At 41.0% G+C, this 20,771-nt stretch overlaps 1 protein-coding gene across 1 annotated transcript in view; it reads left to right on the plus strand.

Annotated features, from left to right (window-relative positions):
* PPIL2 (peptidylprolyl isomerase like 2) overlaps positions 1-20,771 on the plus strand; it is a 68,140-nt gene that overhangs the window by 34,343 nt on the left and 13,026 nt on the right. The window contains exons 13-16 of the mRNA XM_063415822.1: positions 8,234-8,323; positions 9,655-9,688; positions 17,689-17,806; positions 20,362-20,418. Coding sequence (XP_063271892.1) covers positions 8,234-8,323; positions 9,655-9,688; positions 17,689-17,806; positions 20,362-20,418 — 299 coding nt within the window. The remainder of the gene's footprint in view (positions 1-8,233; positions 8,324-9,654; positions 9,689-17,688; positions 17,807-20,361; positions 20,419-20,771) is intronic.

Genomic DNA, 20,771 nt, shown 5'->3' on the forward strand with positions numbered 1-20,771 from the left:
ATTTACAAAAATTCGACTTGCCAGAAGTAATTCTGGCAAGCACCAAAGATTTAACAACATCCAACAAGTGTTATTCTTTCAGTTCTAGTCCTGTGCATGTCAAACACATAAATTCTGAAGAAATAACTGATGAAAGGCAATGAATATCACTGAATTTCTTGAATTTTATTTACTGTGATTTTTCTATTCTCCTCAAGTTCTTTTAATTGCCTTAATCAGGGTGCTGCTGGGAACAACTGCATATTATCCATGTGCATTCTGCTGTATTAGTCACTATAGTGATGGAGTTTCACTTTGTAGGTGGTGGAGCAGCCATTTTTAAAAATATATATCTACATCTAGATAAATATGTAAATGTAATGCTCCAGAAGACCCTGGCAAAATGATGAACACATGGTTTGATGTTCCATCTTCCTTCTCTGCTGGGGGAGTCCTCTGCATACAAGTGATCCCTGGGGTGGTGGTCTGGAGGGTCAGCACATGCCAAGAGCTGTACTCAGATAAATACTGATCTGTAGCTGCCATGGCAGGTTTTGTAAATTCATTTATCTCTCTCAGGTTTAGTGCTTTAAGGCTTAAGGGCAAGATGGCAAAATAAAGAAGAGCGTGAGGTGGATTTCAAAGCTCCATCTGACACTCCACAAATGCTTTTTGAGATTTTAGTGCCTGGCAAACTCTGCTTAATGATGATGTCTTGGCATAGCTTTCCGAAGAAGCCGTTACTCTACAAACATTGATTTTTTAATCTTTTTAGGCCCTCTGACCTGTTAAATATGCCTGTGATCTATAAATGTGTAATCAAGCCCCTGTTCTTTGAAATCATCTCACCTTTTGTGTGAGGGACTGTTCTGAAGATCAGAAGCCTGTAAACTTCTTATCCATTTCCAGAGGCAAAGAAGTGAGTTGCTGAAAAAATCCTTTGACCTCCTGGCATGATGAGGTTCTCCAGTCTTCCTGAATCTCTCCTTTTCTTTCTGATTTAAACCTTCATTTTACTTGCTTTCTGTCAACATGATACAGGCACTGTCTGGGAAATAACTGGCTGATGTTTTACCAGTATCTGTTCATTTGATAATAGGATTGGAGGGATGAAATACAGTGGTCTTGGCATGGTTGTAGTGGCTTATTTCATTTTTTTTTCATCAAAATAGGCCATTATAGGGAGAGATGCAACTCTCAACTTTGAGAGTTCTTGTCAACAGAAACTAAGAACAAACAGAGCTGTGTTTTTCCAGTAGAAGAGCTGGATATACTTAAAAAAAGCATTTGTTAGGGAGGATGTTGTTACTTCTTGGTGTGTTTTTTCCTCCAAGTGGTACAATAGCAGACAGACCTATTGCTCTTTGGGGCTGAGAGGAGGATGGCTGTACACACACATCTTAATGAACAGGTCACATCTAGGTTCTTCTAAGTGATTGGAAGCTGATATTTTCATAATTTTAACTTCGGGGGCATAAAACCCTGTCCTGGTTTAACTCCAGTCAGCAGCTGAGCCCCACACAGCCACTCACTCACTCACTCCCTGACCAGTGGGATGGAGGAGAGGATCAGAAAAGGGGAAAACTTGTGGGCTGAGGTAAAGGCAGCTTAACAAGTAAAGCAAGAGCTGCACACACAAGCAGAGCAAAATAAGGAATTAATTCACCACTTCCCAAGGGCAGGCAGGTGTTCAGCCATCCTCAGGAAAGCTGGGCTCCATCACCATAACGTTTACTTGGGAAAACAAACATCATCTTTTGAATGTCCCCCCTTCCTCCTTATTCCCACAGCTTTATGTGCTGAGCCACCTCTCCATGAACCTGTCCCTGCTGCCCTGGGCTGTCTGTGTGTTTTCCTGGCAGCCTTTGGCACTGAGTATTTGGAGGAAAGGCATTTTGCACATTTGGACCCTTTCTGCCTTCCCAGCTGCCCTGGCAAGCTGGATGTGGGAAGGGAATTGATTGTTATTGGCTGGTGCCCCTTGATTTGTGACATTTGCAGACACGAGGTGCAGGCATCCCATACCAGCTGTGTCTGCCATTTAGTAACCCCAGCCCTGAGGATGGGCTGGGTGGTTTGGAGTTACACAGCTGCTGCTCTTCATCTTGCTCTGACGTGTTTCTTTTTTGTACCTTGGCTGCTCTGATGAGAGCGGGGTGACCTTGGGAGGTTGACAGCTACCAGAGCTTCTCTGTCTAGCGTGGAAATTGTTACAGGTTGCATCTTCTGAAAAGGTGGAATTTATGTGCAGTTGCAGATTGATGAAATGCCAGGAAGCTGCCATGGGACCTGCCTTATTCCAAGTTTTAAGCTGATGGAGGAGGTTGCTTGAGCAATTAAAAGTTGTATCCTCATTTAGACTGTACCCACTTGTGCTGTCCTGCTTCCAAGTCCATCCCCATCAGCACCCAGCCCTGCACTGTGCTGTCTGACAAGCTCCTTAACCTTTGTGTGACAACAGATTTGGAGGGGGCAGTGAGGTGGGGAGAGGATTGTTTTCTTTTCTACCACTGCAGGAAATATAAGTTAGAGGAAAAGTAGTAACTGTGGCTGACTCTGCCTCTGGAGAACTAGTAGTTAACTTTGACAAATTAGATGAGTGAATTAGATGCCTTGTTTAATTTGAGTTGTGCTCAGCTAAACTGATTGATTGTCCTTGTGTTTGCAAAAATGTGAGAAGTAAAAGTGAAGTGTGTCATCTTTTTACTGGTATCTTGTCTAAGCTGAGCATCTTGCTTAGACTTCAAAAAAGTTTTCAGTAACATCATGAACGTCAGTATTGTGGAAGAGATGCCTTTTAAAAGTGAAATTTAGCTATCTGCTGAAGTCTTTGCTAAATAGCTGATTAAATTACAGTGAGTTTCTGCATAATGAGAATGCATTAATTCTGCTCTTTGTTCTAAGCAAACTGGGAGGCTTTGAGGTAGCAAAATAGGCAAATGTTTGCTATCAAGTCAGCAATCTATTTCTCAAGGCGTAGTTAGCTTGTTCTGATTCTTTATTATCAGTAGGAGTCTGGCTGAGTGCTTTACCCCACAGTGCCCCAATGCTTTCATGTCTCCCAGTGCTCACTCTCTGGAACTGTGCTCGTCTGATCACGGCTCACAAATTGCCTGAACACGTTTGCTCTTGGTATACCCAGACTGAGAATTGTGTCCCTTAGATGAACTGTGGCTTTCTTGAGCTGAACCACCGTAGGCAGCTGTTGTTTGCCACCATCACCTGTCAGGGGTTCAGTCCCTCTCTCACACTGGGGAACTGTTAGCAGGAAAGTGGAGCTGGCAGGGAGTGCTGTTTAGGGCTGGAGTAAACGTTTCTCCTGCAGGAAATCTCCTGGGCTTCCCACAGTGAAATTCTTCCCGTGCTCTTGCAGTGGGCTTTGTGGAGTTTTGGGTTTTCTTGTCCCTCTTGCTGTGAAACAAATGGAATGTGCTCGTAGTTTATTGGTGCAGAGTGAAATGGGGTGGTTTAAATGGCCTTCCAGTACTGGACACTGAAACATTTGTGTGTTCCTTTCCATGGCTTGGAGGAGGGAACAGACACCTGCACCTGATAGATGGTGATTCCTGAAATTGTACCATTGCATTTAGCTCTGACTAAGCCCCAAATTAAGCCAACCTTTTATTGCTGAGTTCTTTTCTGTGTGATGGGTCGGCTGAGTACTACAGATTGAAAGGTAGGGGGAAACTGAGTGTAAAACCTTTACCAAATCACCTCTTTATGGGCTCAGGAATTAAGAGGAGTTGCTGAATGAACAATTACAAGATTGAAAATGCTCTGTGTAAAATATGTAAATGGATTAAAGCAAAACAAAATCCACCTTGCATTTTAAAGGAGATCTCTGTTAAGAAAATGGAAGGCTTCATTTGAAGCTTTAGAAATTTCCATCTCTAGTTCATACCTCTTAGTAGCAGAATTCTGGCATTTATGTGATAAGATGAAGGCAGTAAAATGCAATTTTGATCTGAGAGGAATGAGCTTTTCATTATTTCTTGCTTTGAAACATAGGGTTAATGAGCATATAGCAAGGCTCTGTAGTTTAGTGCCACTACTACAGTTCATCCAATTTATAGAGAAAAAAGAAATAAAAGGGAAGTGAAATTAGCACAAGAAAATTATACAGATGTGCGAATGACAGCTTCTGAATGCTTAGTGTGAAATTTCCCTTCAAGGTTCATGCACATCCTCAAGGGAGGGAGCATTTTGAAATGATTAGCTCTTCACATAGTAAAGCCTTTTTCCTTGCAGTCATGGCAACAACTCAGGAGCTCTCCCCTCTTTTCCCATCTCCTGCACCTTGGCAACAGGAGTGCTGCAGGTTTTTCATCTCCTCCTCTTTGGCTCTTCGCTGCCCAGTGCAGATTCTGAGTGAAGGTAACTTTTAAAATGTAATGACCCATTGTAACTAATGAGAAAGGACAGCTGCAGACTGGGAAATCAGATAGGGACCTGGCTTGGTTGGTCCCACCCTTCAGGTGTCAGGTTGCAGCAGGAGAGGTGAATTTTACCTGGCTTGGAGCCACCCCTTGCTGGCAAAATGGAAACTGAAATTGGCTCGGATAAAATCTGCATTTATCCTAGAAGTTTGTAGTAAGCAGTCAGGGGTTTTTTTTCTGTTTGCTTTGGTTTTCTAAATTGTATATTCCTTTTTTCAGTGTTCCCCCAGTATCATTATTTCACAGTCTCCTGTCTCTGCTATTTTTGCAGGGTCATTCTTTGTAGCAATCTCTCTTTAACTCTGAAATTTGTCTGGGCGTAGTAACTGGTAGAGTGCTGGAGTTTCCATGCAGAGTTACCTACTATGTGTTAGCTAAATGGAGACTAAAACCTACTTAGAAAACCATTGGGCTGTGGCCCTATTAAATATATATATCTGTAAGCCAAGCAAAGCATTTGTGGCATCTTCTGGGATAAGTGCTCTTCTGGATTCCTGTCTCAAAGCATTTATTAAAATTTTACTGCTTGTCTTGGGTGTGAATTTTCAGCAGTTGAAAGACAGTTATCTGGCATCTACAAAATAAATAGGGAGCACAGTTGGAGCAGGTGACTCATTTTTGGTATAAATAAGATTTTTCTTCTTACTAGTTGTCATTTGGGAGGAGAAGTGTCTTTAAGCTGAAGGACATCATAGAGACACTGAATTCACTTACATGGTCCCAACTGGACCTAAGAAAAGGAGGATTTCTCAGGGCTGTCCTACCACACTCTTTGGTCAGAAAAGCCTTCCACAATTTTTAAATTTTCCATTTTAAGACTGTCTCTGCAGCATTCTGAGGAGATATTGCAGTAGGTTCAAAACAGTGGGTTTTGTTGGTGGATTTCAGATCAAGTGAACACAGTGGCATTTTTCCCTTGACTTCCTTACATATAGGTATAAGTCATAGTCAGCAGAATAAAATAATTGAAGTCATTTCCTGCTTAATGTAAAAGGGATAAAGAGGGGAAAGTTAGCTGTTGCTGTTGAGGCCAGTTTAAGACAAAACCAGCCTGAATTAAAAAGAGAGTCTGGAGCACACAGTCAGTGGTGAGGGAACAAGAAACTGGAGTTACCTCCTGCATTTCCAGGTGCCCTGAGCATCCCCTCCTCCTTCAGCAAGGGTGGGAGGCAGGTGGTGTTCAGGAAATTCCTGAAGGAGACAGCTTTGCTTTCAGAGACTGGGAGTCTGACATCTGCCACAAGATCTTACATCCAATAACAAAGTCAGGTTTGTTTGTGTGTGTTTATATGTCATCAGTCTTTGTAGCTGGAACAAAGGCTTCAAAGACTGGCCTTGTTTGTATGGCCAGTGTGGAACACAACTTCATCACTGAGGATCTGCACCTTCCCCATAAACCTCAAGCCTTTTTCTCCTGCTTTGGACAGGATGCTGCTTTAAAAAATCCCTGAAATGTGCTTGGCAGTGTGAGATTTGGCAAGAACATGGACTGCTTTGAATAAATCAGATAATCTGGGCCAGATATTCTAGATCTACTGCATGACTGAAACTGGGGTTTATTACTGATTGAATGCAAACCCTTTTATTTGTGTCTACTAAAAAGCACTATAAAAGGTAGTGGCAATGTTGCTAAGAAACTGTTTACCTGCCAAATGTATCTCTGTCATGCATGAGGTGACCATGGGAACCAATTTGGTGGCAATTATTTAAAGAAAACCTTGCAGTGAAATGATTATTGCATGTATACTAAATATTTCTGAAGTTCCATTTGAAAAGCTTATTTCTGGGAAAGGGTATAATAGCTAGAAATCCATTTAGAGAGAAGGGTCAGCACCGGTCCTGCATAAAAAATACATTACTAGAGCCAATTTTTTTGATGTATAATTTACAAATCGTGTTTTGAAAATAAATAGGAAATCAGTTTGGGGTTATCAACTTTGTGCAAATTTAAAATGATTTGGTATCCATTCCTAGGGGACTCAGTCTTTTGCCTGGTTTCATTTTTTGTAAAAAATTAATTACAGGTTGCTGTATTCCCCCTCGAGAACTTATTAACTATGTCTCTCTCTCCAAAGAGTGCTTGGCTCTCATGAGATAAAGTGCCTTAGGCTAAAAGCTGCTGATTCCATTTGTGATTCATAAAGAAAATTTTTAAACTTATTTTTATCCTTACTGACATTTTTCACAAGTAATAATCAACAGCAAAACACTGGGACCAAGGCTGGTGTGATATTGTCTCATAAAGGAATCTTGTGCTGCACAAATGATTCCTCAGGGGTTGAATTTTACTAGAAAGTACAAAGATTATTTTAAAGCATATATGTTGAATTGAAAGGAAAAAAAAATCACATTTACTATAAACATTGAAACTGTAGGAAAACCTCCTGTTGCTTGATGCAATTTTTATGGAATATAGTTACTTATGAGCTGCCTTCAGGATGCCACCAAAGTCCATGTCTTGGTGACACTCTGCCATAAAGCCATTGTGGTACCATTGCCATTTAACTCAGTAATGAATTCTGTAGGAAATCTGAAATAATGCCTGGTGTAGAATTAGAATTTGCTAATTCCTTTTCACTTGTCCAGCTGACAACTGTCATCTGAGTAGAGTAATTACGAATCAATATAGAGAATTTATAATGACAGTTAAAGTTTGTTTGGAAAATTAAGAGGCATTTCAGTGTAAATAAAGAGGGGTGAGAATAATTGTGTTCCAGATGAGAAAAGAGAGAAAACTGAAGTTCTGTAGGGTTCTAGATGAATGCTTGTGTGGACTGGCTTTTCAAGAGACAGAGATAATTTCATCCTTAAATTATTATAATCAGGCTGGCCTTGGTTTGGTTTTTATTTTGCTTTTAAATCCCTTCAGGTTGCATGGCTCAGTCCCTGCCCCTCAGCAGCTCCCAGCCCAAGAGTGATGGCACAGCAGTGCAAAGGATGTTTTTAAGGCCTGTAAGAACTCAGTTGGATGTATTCTTTTGTAAAACTGAAACAGATTTATGCACATAATCCACAGTGGGGCTGGAAGACATGTCCAGGTGTAGAAAACAGCCTGTTTCTGTACTTGTGTTTGTGTGTTTGAAGCTATTTTAGTATTGCAGACAAAAGAATCCATACAATTACAGTGGAAGGATGATTAGGTGGAAAGCAAAGTTTTTCAGAAGGTACTGTTTGAATGTCATGGCTCATAAATTCACTAAATAACTTTAATTTGCCCTGTAAAAGTGAGTTAGAAGTTGGCAATATATTTAGCATCTTTTTTTATTTTATTTAGAATTTTGAAAACAATTTGGGTTTATTTTTCCTGTGTTCCAGTGACTTGGGTCAGTCCCATTGTTACTTCCAAGTGGTGAAGAGCTTCTCCCCCAGTTAGCTGCAATGTGTTCACTTTGAAATAGTGGAGCAGAGCAGTCAGGTTCTTTTTCACTCTGCTAAATTAACATTTTTCAGTGCTAGAAACCCCCCCCTTGGAACAGGATTGTGATGCACTGCTGGAACTCAGTTACCTGCAAGTCTCTGAGCTTGCCTGTGTTCACCATCATGATGTCAGCTGGGAGCTCCTGTTATCTGAGCTAATGTTCAACACTTCTTTGTGCTAATTGGAAGGTCTGGGTTTAATTTATTTCACACAGTGTGTGTCTCTCCAGTGTACCTTAAAAGAAGGCATCTTACAGGCCTTTTCTTGTAGACAGAGCCTCCGTCCTCTTCGAGTCCTGCACATTTATTTCTTTGTAAAGCACATATGAAAAGTGACTCTTGTAACCACTGTAATGATTGTTTAAAGGTTGTGCTTAATTAAAACTTCTCTTGTCTTTCAGACACCCCGGACATGTGAGAACTTTATCAAATTGTGCAAGAAGAACTATTACGATGGAACGATTTTTCACCGATCAATTCGGAATTTTGTGGTGAGTATTAAAAAGCTCCTGTGTAATGCACAACATGTGATGTACTCAAAATATCCCATCTATTTGGCTTATCTCAGGTTTAGGTTGTTCCATGCATGACAACTTGCAATAGATGTGTATTAAATATACATCAGAATGAGAGTTGTCCTAAGCTGTGCTGTGTGTACTTAAGGGTGTCACTAACAATTGTGACTGACGTTGTCACTGGGAGCATCACTGCATTCAGCACTGCATTTGCTGCCATTCCAGACAAAGCCTTAAAGAATCATTGCCTTGGCTCTTGTTATCTTCCCCAAGATGTGGGTGGGTGGTTAATGAACAGAAGGAGAGAGAGGGAAATGCTGATTTGGATAAGTAATACTGTGGTCTGTTGAACTCCCATTTAGATGAAACTTTAGCAAACATCTGAATTTCTGTTTCAGGTTGTGGTACTTGGATATTATCAGATCATCCTTTCCTATTGTACCCAGGCTTCCTTGTGTTCCAGAACTGTGTCTTTGGTAGTCAAAGATCTTTATTTACGGAGTTACAGTCCAGGCATCTTAGGATATTGTAGCTGCCCTGTAACTTCCTTTCAGAAGAATTAACAGCCTGATCCTGAAGGCAGAGCACATCTCACAAGGAACATCACTGCATGTTACTTTCCATCCTGTCATCCTACAAAAAGCGTTTTTTTCTTTTGACAGCACTGTATATTCCAGTTCACAGTTAAACTCACAACTAAAATTGTACTTGTGTGCTATTACTTTGAAAGTGATCATGTCACATTCCCTCCACTAAATTAAAACACTGAATATTACTTCTGTAGATCCTGCATGCACAGTGATTAATACAAGTAATTAATTTTGGTACTGAAAGATTGGTTTCACATGAGAATTTTTCCTACTGGAGATGGTGAGTGAGATACAGATTCAGATACAAAAAATATTCCATAGTCCCTCTTTTCTTGCTTCCCATCATGTGGAGGGTTGGTAGCAAAATGTAAAGCCTTTTCAGTTCCAAAAGCAGTGCATCCTCAGTTAAAAAGCAGGTTCTGATTCAGCACATAGTAAAAAGGATGATCTGGTTAACCCATTTGAGATTGGTTATTTTCCCTATTTACCCATAAAAGACCTGTTGTTTTTATAGAACTGCCATTCTGCTTATGGATAAGCAATGTCAGGGATGACAGCCAGCTGATAAATAAGCTCCAAAGAAGTAGTAATGGTTTCCTTGTTCCTGACTTGTCAACATGACAATATAGAAGACAGAAAATTGAGCAGAATTGGCTTTTATGGTTTGTATTTATTGTCTTTCACATATGTAACACTGATTTAATTTTAATTCTGCAGATCCAAGGAGGTGATCCGACTGGAACAGGAACAGGTAAGGTTGAGTTTGAATCATGTAAGTTGTTCTCACTTCATGGGCTGTGTTGTTACATTTATTCCAGACAATTTTAAATTAAAATGCTCTAAATGATGATATGTGGTACATTATATTTTCTTTAAAACAGAGGTTTCATTGATGTATTTTCATGACTATGTTGACTGTGTTCAAAATTTCATCTAATATATTCTCAGTCTAAAGCCTGGGCACTCTTCCACGCAGAATTCTTGCGGGATTTGCTTCCTTTTTCCTTCAGAAAATAAATAAATGAAAATTATAAAGATTTTACAGCTGGTCTTCCAGGGCAAAGAACAAAGAAAGAAACACATTCATGCAAAGTTGCTTTCAAATTCAGTGTTAATTAAATACTTGAGACCTGCTTCGGAATTGGTGATTGGCCAGACACCATCTGTTCTCCCAGCTAGTTGCCTTATAATGCCCAAGCTGCTCTTTTTCTAACTCCTAGGGATCACTGCCACAAAATCCTTCCTCCTGTTCTTCCTGCCTTGGTTGGAGACCTGGGGACAGTCATAGCAGGGAGGGTCAGGAGGCAGAGCAGTGAAGGGTGTCAGAACATTGCACAGGGGATAGGTCATGTCACACCTCGGGTCACTGCTGTAAATTTTTGCTCATTTTCCACTTGCACCTTCTATCTGCCCACCTGTGGCTGTCACCAGCATCCCCAGCTCCTTGCCTGCTTCAATACTTCAGCTCTATTTACTTTGTAAATTATGTTAGTGAGTGTTGCCCAACAACTTTTCTTGTTGTGTATGTGATAATCAACTGTTGCAGGATTGAGACTAGGTAAAGGTTCAGTGTTTTGGTGGCAAAAGCCCATTAACAAGAATTGTCACCATCTATGCTTGGACTGTCAAATGTGATTTGATTTTTTTATATATGGAAAGTTTTGGTTCAAATCCCAAAAGACATAATTAGGAACATCTTTTGAAATGAGAAATTAAAGAGGTGTCAGGAGATGGGACAGATTTAATAGCTTGGCTCAGACACCTCTCGCCCTTGCAGGGTGGAGTTCAGATCCTGCTGTGGAATGAAAATTAACTTGCTGGTGTCATTCCTGCTTCTGTTTGTGCAAGTGCTGTAAGACAGCAGAGTTAACAGAGGCAGAGGGCTGGCATCACTACTGCACTGAAGGGCAAGGCTCAGCTCCACTGGCTTTGCCAGTAGGAAATGAAATGGTAATAAGCACGTAGGATGAAAATCCTCCTACATATATTCTTTCACTTAAAAAAGGAGTCTAATGACCTCTAGTATTTTCCATCTTGTTTTCCTCCTTGTCGTTCTTAATTAAACATGAGTATATCACAGGCGAGATGTCTCGCAAACATCTGTCAGGACTATTAAAGTTCTAATGAAATGAACAGTCTGCACTCAAATAGACATGAGTCTTGCAGATATTTAGAGACTGGCTGCAATTATTGTAGAGTCCAAACGGTGCAAATGTCTTCTTTGCACCTGAATGGCTTTTATTTTTTGAAGAGAGTTGAATTTTATATGTCTTTACCTAATTGCTTGTTGAATATGATAATATCACAAGAAATCTAAATGGAGAGCCTGGTGGGCTGTAGATTGCTCTTGAACTGTCATGCCTTTGTGTTTAATACTTCAGTGAAGCTGCTTAGACAGTTCACAGAGTGCAAGAAGTCTGTCAGGATTTATTCCTGACTGCTGCATAGATCCAGGGCACTTCACTGTGAGGCAGAAATTCCACTTGTGTGTCTGGAGCTGTAAGAAGGTGGCCAGACCTGAGGCTTGATGTTCCCCTGGCAGCAGGGCAGCCAGAGGAGGGTTCAGCTCAGCCCTGCTAGAGCAGGGCACACGGACTGATGCTCTCCTGGGCTCCCATGCTGTAAAAGTGTTGGTCCATTGCTTTGTGTATTATTCATGTGATCACAGGCATTCACTTCAGGAAAGCTTTGGAGTAAAGCACTGGGATTCAGTACTTTGTATGTTTTTTGCCTGTGGCCTGTTTGTTATTTGCAGGATAAGCTTCCTTTTTTTTTTCTTCTGCTGGAAGGGATTTCAGTATTTTTTTGACTCACTGCTTCTTAGAAGAGAAAAAAAAAAGATGCACCTTTGAAAGCTAAAAAAAGTCTGTAAGATTAAATGGGGTTTAGAAGCAAATAGTTGACTTCTGTAATATCAGAGAAGCATATGAGAACAGAACAGGGCTTTCTTCCCAGATATTTCAATTGGCAATAGGGAGGACTATTTGGAGGTTACCCTTTAAATGTCAATATTATAAACTGTTTCTGTTAGAGCCTTTTGTAGGAAGACTTCAGAACAAAAAAAACATAATTTGTTTCCTCATCCACACAGAACCTTCTGCTTTAACTGATGGTTTCTAGCTAAGAGATTTGGCCTTTTTGTTGGTTTTTTTGAAAAAACCCAACCCTTTTCTAAACTGATGCATAGAAGATGAATTAAACCCGTATATATTCTTCTTCTATTTATTTAATTATTTCTGTTCATTAATTCAGGGATTAGAACAGACTTGTTCAATTATCTTCCCACCATTTGTTTTCTGTCATCTGACATTCATGCCATGTGTCAGGGTGTCAGGTTTATGGCTGCAGCCCCCAGATGCTGAGATCATCACCCACTCATTGCTAACTGAGCCCAGGACTGTTCATCTGCTGCGTGGATGTGGGCACAATTAGTACAACACGACAGAAGGTTATTTGTGACACACAGACTGTAACTGTGCCTTGGCTCACCTGGATTAAGTGTGCTTGTGTTTTGGAAACAGTTCACAGAGGGAAGGGCCAAGCTGGTTGTCACTGCCTGTCCTCTCCCGTGGCTGCTCCAGCTGAGCTGTTCTCTCTGTAGGCAGCCCTGAGCCTTGCTTTGCTTTGTTGTTTGTTATTCAGCTCCCAATTTGTCCTTTTTGAGTCTCTTTTGGACTGTTGTAAAAGTAAACGTGACCCAGCAGACACGTGAAGGACAACTAATTCCTGGTACTCAGCTGTTGCCCTTGGAATGGAGAAGGGTGGAAATGAGCATTATGGCATCTGGGAGTTGAGATCCCACCCTGGGAAAAGAGTGGGGAAGAGTTTAGCCTTAGCATAGCTGTCAGACCTGCACCAGAGCAGTCAGATGCACAGTCCTGCACTGGTTTGGAGGACCAGAATCATTTTCCTACAGCCTTGACCTTAATGTTTCACCAGACTACTGGGAGAAATTTTATTGTGGTGCAGCAGCTTATTTCTTCTCTAACACAATAACCACCCATAGAGGCAGTATTCAAAGCTATAAGCTGAGTCATGGTCATTCTTTGTAATGATTAATTATTTGAAAATGAATTTTAGATTTGTGATGTATCTCTTTTCCTGCTGCTCATAACAAGTAAGTGGTTGAACATTGTGAGTAATTCTAACTCATGGTCGTGCAAGTGGAGCAGCTGCTCTGTATTTTCAGTGTTCCAAATAATAGAAGAAAATTTGTGTGTAGAAAAAATAGGTTTAATATCCTAACCCTTTTGTATGAAAAGGGGAAAACTGTATGCAAAGCCTCAGATTTTCAAAGCAGCACAGGCTTTTTTCAGCTTCTCTTGCAACCTGGTGGAAGGTCTCATGAATCAGCCTGTGATTTATGAATCCAGGAGGACACAAAGGAGCCACATTATACTGTAAAATCCAGGATGAAATACCACTGGTAGATGGGAATTTTGTTTGGCAGCAAGAAGAGCTCCTCTGAAATGTCAACAGCAAAGGACTCTGGACAAACTTGATCAATGCATTGTGATTTCCTGAGATGGCAAGTTCCTAAACTGTAGCAGTTTCAGAGTCCCTTTTCTTGCGTGATTGGAGTTCAGCAAAAGGACAAGAGCAAGACCTTTTTATCTGGAATATACTCCTTTAAATCTGCAGCCCCTCTGCAAATCCACTCTCGGGTCTGCGGGGTTGGGTACCGTGTCCTCTTATGTGAGAGGAGAGAAGCACTTACTGCCTGAGCTGAGGCTTTAATGTTTGCAAAATGATTCCAGAATCTCTCTTGGAAAGCTCTACAGAAGTGTCAGATGTTATTATGTACCTCGTTGTTCCAAATGACAAGAAGAAAATTACAGAAAGTAAGCCATCATTTTTGTGAATCAGAACCCTCCTACTTCCTTACCACTGCTTAGCAATTTTTAAGCCAGAAAAAGGAAGGATTTATTTAAAATCACAACTGTCATGAATGATGATTCCCAGCCCACACCTGGCTTTTGGAATGCTACATTTCTGGAGCTTTAGATGCATCTCTCAGCTCTTTGCAAGAAAGTTGTACAAATTCTGTGTGCTTCAAAAAAAATTTTTATATGCTTTTAATGGGAACAAAGACTACCAAAGAGTAATCTGGTTTAGTTCAAAAGACAATCTGAAAATGTGGCTTTTTTCTGTGTAGTTGCTAATGTGTGATTGCCTCAGCTGTCAGTTTAGATCTGTTCACCTGTTTACTATCAGCACAGGATGCAGATACAAGACTAACTAACCATGCTTCAGTACAAGCTAAATATATCTTGCCACTCTGGATAGCCACAGAAATTATTAATGTTCTTTTCTAAGAGCTGTGTGGCCTGTTTCATTTCATCTCTGTGTGAGAATGAGTTAATCACATCTTTAATTTAATTTTTTTTAATGGAGAATGTGTGGAATTGTCTCTCAGCTTCCTGCAGCTTTGAATCATATGTATTTGAGTAGGGATGTGATTTTTATTTTACAGAATTGTACAAAAACTCTTTCTGGCTCCTGAAGGCATTGACACTGTACAGGTTAAATGCTGTCGAATGGCAGTGTGTTTCTGTGGCTGATCCCAAGTACATTTCCAGCTTTGTGCAAGCAGGAGATTCCCATGTGCAGGCTGTAATTATTATTATTCCCAACACCAATCCAGCCAGTGGCAGTACTGGGGCCATGGCTGCTGCCATGTGAACTGATTTTTAGCAGAGAACCCCACAGAATTCTTTCCCAGCACTTTTATAACATGATCTCAGAAACACTTGCAAGTCCAGTGGGCACACAGCTCCCCTTGGGCAGAAGATAAGCTGAGAGGGAGGTGAAGTGACAGGCAGTGCTGCCAGCCGTGAATCCAACACCCGGAGTCAATTCTTGTTTTCCGTGGGCTTTGCTTGTAGGCTGGTGCATCAGCACTGGGGTGAGGGGTTTGCATCATTGTGACTCCAAATATAGCCAGCAGAGATCTGTGTGCACTCTGAGGAGGATTTGGGGAGTGTCAGGAGGAGCCTCCTCTCTTTGTGGCACATACAGGGAGTGTAACATGAAAAGGCTGGAGCCAGACACTGTCGTGCTCCCACCTCCTCTGTCTGCATCCATTCTGCTTTCAGAAGATGTACAGCCACACCTCCCAACTGTGTTGAGATTAAACACAGTAAAATCTTCTAGATACTTACAAACACCTCATAATTATTAGTAGGTTTGGAACCTGTGAGTAGTTTTCCCAAGTTTACATTGAGCTCTCATGTGGAGAGTAAAAGGTAAGAATGTAAAATCCCTGTTCCAGCTGAGCATTAGGCACTGCGCTGCCGTGGCCCTAGACTGATGAGTCTGTACTTAATCTTCACAGAGAAAGTCATGCTGGGTTTCAGTAATTAAAGAAATGTATAGATGTAATTTGCCATCTTCTGGCTTGTTCTGTCTAGTCCTGCTTCAAGCAGATATTTGAAGCCTGGAACAATTCCAAAGGTTAGCAGGGGTTTGATGAAAAGCACATTCAGGCTATTTTTAATTTAAGGAGAATACTTTTGGGTTTTCCTTGAAAAAAAAACCCGAAGTATTCCCTTTAATTTCTTAAAAAAAACCCAAACCAAAACAACAACAAAACCCCTTAAGCTGTGCCTGCTCTGCTGAGTGCCTTTGCACCGCCCTTTGCCAGTCTGTGCTGCCAGGTCTCCACAGACACTTCAGTTGTGTCCTTCACAGGACGTCTGGCCTTTCAGGCAAGTGCTGCACAGGCCATTCCCTGTTCCTGCTGCAGCTCCCAGGCAGACAGAATTAGCCTTGCAAACAGCTGGATGGCAGACACAGCAGAGGCTGTAACTATCTGCTAAAATATTTGTGCTTATTTCCAGAGAACCGGAATGAACCAAACTTAGCTTTCATACATATGAGATTAATTCTGACCTGCAGTGCATGATCCGAAATGAAATCGTACAAAAATAAATATTCCAAAATCTAAAGATCATGGCTCATTGCTCCTGTCTGCAAGCTCTTGGGGCTGGCTGTTGTGCCACAAAGAGAGAGTCTCTCTGTCATTCACAATTTTTCTCTTTCCTTTTGAATTATTTTTCTGACCAGTGAAGGCTTCAGGCTTGATTCCACTCTCTTTCAGCAGCTTGGCTGTAATTCCAGCATCAGCTGGAAGCACACAAAGGTGCAGCAGGCTCACGGGTTTGGCCACTTGCTGCTGTGTCCTATCTCGACAAGCTGTGCTCATGTTCTGTATCCTCTGAAAACTTCAGACAGCACAAACTCCTCTAGAGCTGCCTACAACTGTACCATATCCCTGTCACCCACCACTGGAAAAGATTGGCATATGGGATCAGGCTGATGTAATTCAGCTGATTTAAAAATATTCAATAGCCAGAGATTGCTGAAGTAACCACTGCTGTACCCTGATTACAGAAAATCCCTGCGAGGTTTCTCCCCTTTTGCCACCTCTTGTCAAACTGCAGAGCAGGCAACACTCAATTAATAGGTCTTTTGAATATAATTAATTGGGTTTTTAAGTGGATCTGCTTCTTCCAGAATTTCTCACTTAGTTCCACTTGCAGCTGTCCATATGTGATGCTTTGTTTTCACGGAATCATCTGAACCTCTTTCCTCATTTAATGCACTCCTGTGATGTTTTGGGTAAGGTTTTCAGTAGGAGCCTGATTCACTCCTGGGTTTTATTTGCTGCTTTGGTGTGTAGCAATATCATCAAACTGCTTTCTGTGCTGTGTGTGCACATGGCTGTGGAGCACCACAGATCCCTCCTGAGCTGCTGCTTCTCTGGTGATACACTTACTTACTCTGGAGAGCTCTTGAGCCAGTTCTGCAGATGGACAAGGTTTACTGCCTCTTTGGATAGTTTAGTTTGGTTTATTTTTAATACTGTCCTAAGGTGAAATATTTTTTTCATGGTTTGTCAAAAAAGATTATGGATTTGACTACGAAACCATGACTCATCTCAGCCTTTGTTTTTCTTATTAAGGATGATCCTGGAGGAAAGTGCAAATGAAAATGTCAGATCTGTCATAAATAATGTAAAAATGACAGCCAGGAGGAGAACTCTCACGGACCCTCTCTCTGTCCACAGTCATAGAAAAGAAATCAGTTTTGGAGGGCTGGGGCTGGGGTTTGTGCAATTTTATCATTCTTTCACCTTCACTGCATATAAGTATTCCCATCATCCAGGTATCTAGTCCAAATATCTAATTTTTGTCTTTTAATTTGGAGCACCATATCTTGTCATTCTTCATTGTTTAGTCTGGGATTAAGCATTTAAGATTATAGCTCCTATTCTTAGTTGATTCTATGAATGTGTTTCATCTCCCTGATATTTTATTTCCAGAAGCAGTGCTATATCCAGAGTGCAATTTAACTGGTAACTCTTTGCTCTGTGTTTTGGAGCCAATTTTAAATTTTTGTTATGAAGCCAATTTTAAAGATTTAATGTCTCAAAAGAGAAAAATTATGGTGGACCAGGAGAAAAAAAATGGAATCCATGACTGTTCTTCAGCACAGGATACATAAAGCTGTTGATAAAGTGTGGTTTGTTGCAGCTGATAGTGTGAGGGCACAGAAATGTGTTGCCAGTTGCAAACAGCAGATTTCAAGGTCGTGCTCAAATACTGGCCTAGTGATAGGGGTGAGGTGACAATGTATTAACACATAGTGACTGCAAGTGCTGGAAACCTTGAATTTAATGTCACTGCCTGTTGCAAAACACAGTGAAAAACTAATAAAAAACAAATATTCTTTTTTTTTTTTTTTTTTTAGGAGGAGAGTCTTACTGGGGAAAACCTTTCAAAGATGAATTCAAGCCAAATTTGTCCCACACGGGACGTGGTGTTCTTAGTATGGCAAATTCGGGACCCAACACAAACAAATCACAGTTGTAAGTAGTCATTTGCTTTTTTGTGCTTTATTGTTTCCCTCTAGACATTGTGTCTCACTGTGTTAAGAAGAAAAATGACATTTTATGAGCTACTCTTAGAAGTTCAGTCAAGGGAAATATTCTGTTGAGTGGTGCATATTGCAAGCAGGGCTACAGCTGCTCTTAGCCAATCTATGAGCAAATTGAAGCACAGGAAGACCTCTGGGTTTGTTATATCACCAATAATTTGTCATCTTTGTTGTAAGGATTTGAAGTTTCTGTTTGTTTCTGTCAGTGTCCCTACCCATTGTTACCCCTATAATTATCATCATTCATCACACCTCTTAACTTTGTTTAAATTTAACTCTGTACTGAACTTTCTGAAGGAATTAGAGTTGAAGGAATTTGAAGGAATTAGAAACATAAACTCTATGGGAATATAACTTCATTTTAGTCATCTGATTTTAAATAAATGAGAACAGTTCTGCTCTGTTGAAATGTGTAGACCCAGACATGGCAGAGTGTACGACCTGGGATTGAGAATAACTTGTTTTGCAACGTACAAAAGCAGAATGAGGACTAAAATGAGGGAAAACTTTAAGATACTGAAGTTGTAATGGTCTTGCTCACGTGTAACATTAATACAGGTGTTTGCCTGCAGTCCTTTAAAAATATTCTGTGTCACTTTGAACCAACTGTGTATTGGTTGCTCTGTAAATATAAAAAATTGTTCTTTTATTGGGAGCCCCAGGAAAGAGTAAGAATCTGTGTGTGTGTGTGTGTAGTGCTGTGTCTTGGCTCTGAGGAGAGAGGGAGGGAGGGGGTCCTGGTGTTCGTGATGCTGAGTGTTCTGATGGCTTGTAAACCCTGCAGCAGCGTGGTTTGCTTTAATTAAACACCAGGGCTTGTCTCAGGGCCTCACATTCTTAGGCTTACTCACATTCTTAAGCCTAAGCACGTGTGGGGCAGTTTGCTGGATTGAGTTGCTGTACAACTTATTTTGGATTTGAATGTTACTGCCAGCTCTCACATGCTAAATTAGGGGAGAGTAGAGGCTTCTTTCCTCTTTTTATTTTTTATATATATATATTTTTTTTTAAGGGGGGGAGGGATTCTAAGAACAGAAGTTACAGAGACCATAAGTGATGTGCAATTTTGAGTTCCATCTTCTGCTGTTGTAAATGTAATTGTATGTGCTCCTAAAATTTGCAAATGAAATACAAAATTCCATTGTATGTAAGTCTTTAAGGGAGCCCAGCTGCCCATATTTATAAAGGTTCCTAGCCAGTGCTTAGACACATCTCCTCTAGCCTGAGGAACTCTGTGAACAGCTCTCCCCTTAGGTGGCAGGCACTACAGGGCAGAGGGAGCTGGGTCCCCTCTGCAAAGTGATGCTTGAATAGTGCTCAGGACTTCTCTGAGACCATCCTGAGTTATGTTAATTCTGTTGTCTTTCATTTTATTTTGACTGCAGTGAAAGATGAGCGGCTTTCCCTGTATATTTGCTACTTCTCAGGGGTTTTTTTATTACAGTGCTACATAACTGACCATGTGATGATTTTAAGTATTGATATCCAAGAATGAAGTGGTATCCAATGTAGGAGTTTGCATTCTGCACAGCATCCCAATGCTTTCCTAGGGCAAGCTACATCTTAATAGACTGTCTGGCACATTACAGCTGCTCCTATTTCCAATCATATAACTTCCTGGGGCAGTTGCTTATATGGAAAAGTGCTTTTGGAATGCTTATATATTTTTAGCTGTCTCCTATGTAGTGTAACAGATGGAGACAGGGAGGAGAGCCAGCACTGCATGTCCAGCCAAGACAGGCCATTGTGGTCTGCAGACCATAGTGTGGAAACCTTTGTCTCATACATTTGTAGTCCAAGGCTTCCAAAGAAGCATCGAGCTTTAGAGAAAAAGTTTGGTAGTAAAGGTTGCTTTGGATTAGTGCTTTAGTTCCCATGTTTATGTTTAGAAGTACAGCCCCCAAAATTAAAAGTACAATTAATTACTTTTGACACTTCAAAGTATTCTTCTGGGATGTTTGTATCTGGAGCACGAGTGTGCTCTGTCCAGAGGAGAAATGGATCACCGACAGGCCAGTTTAAGGGAAGAGAAATGCAAAAAGTAAATATCCAGAAAACAGAAGTTTACACTGGCAGAGGCTGTTGTGTGGTGTAACTTTATTTGCTGGATACGAGCTGCCCATCGTGCATGAGAAATGTCCTTCCCAAGCAGGACACACGTCTGCCTGCCTGCAGGGCCTGCATGGCCAGGGAGGCAGATGCTCAGATTCATTCTGGACATGCTGCAAGGCCCCACTCTTGGAGTGCTGTTTAAAAATGATGATGAGAAGTGAGAAGCCAAAACTCTAGAAATCCAGGTGGGACCCACAAAACTGAGGCGTTAAAGGATGTTTGGTCCAAAGGCCTTCCAGAGAGGAGCCAGAGAAAGAGGGGGGCTTTGCTTCTCTCTGAAAGCTTTTGCAGACACTTTGTGTTTTTAAGCATTACTGGCTGTTGTTGAGGGTCAGTGGGACAATGTGGTAACTGTTATATCTTAATTCTTTCTAGCTTCATCACATTCCGCTCTTGTGCGTATCTGGACAAGAAGCACACAGTTTTTGGAAGGTAAGTGAGGAATATTTTGGGCAGAAGCATCGCAGACATTCTCCCTTGTTTGTCTAAAGCCTAAAGAGAAGAATCTGGTGACTCGTGTAATTGAACTGGAGCAAAATCCGAGCTCACAATCCAGTTCTCCTGCTCATGAGTAGGTGGGCAACACTGCACCCGTGCCAGTCAGCAGACCCTGCCTTTTTTTGCTCCTTCCATCACTGTAAGTTCCATCACCCTTCCCTTCTGTGGGTGGCCCTCCAGGAGTCATGAGCAAAGTAATCATCGTCATGTAATGAGCCATGTTAATATTTGTGCATGTTAATTGCTGGGACACAAGAGATTAGCTCTTCAATACTGCTTTCATCCTC

The sequence above is a fragment of the Prinia subflava genome, chromosome 19, assembly GCF_021018805.1.
Source record: "Prinia subflava isolate CZ2003 ecotype Zambia chromosome 19, Cam_Psub_1.2, whole genome shotgun sequence".
NCBI classification, from domain to species: Eukaryota; Metazoa; Chordata; class Aves; order Passeriformes; family Cisticolidae; genus Prinia; species Prinia subflava.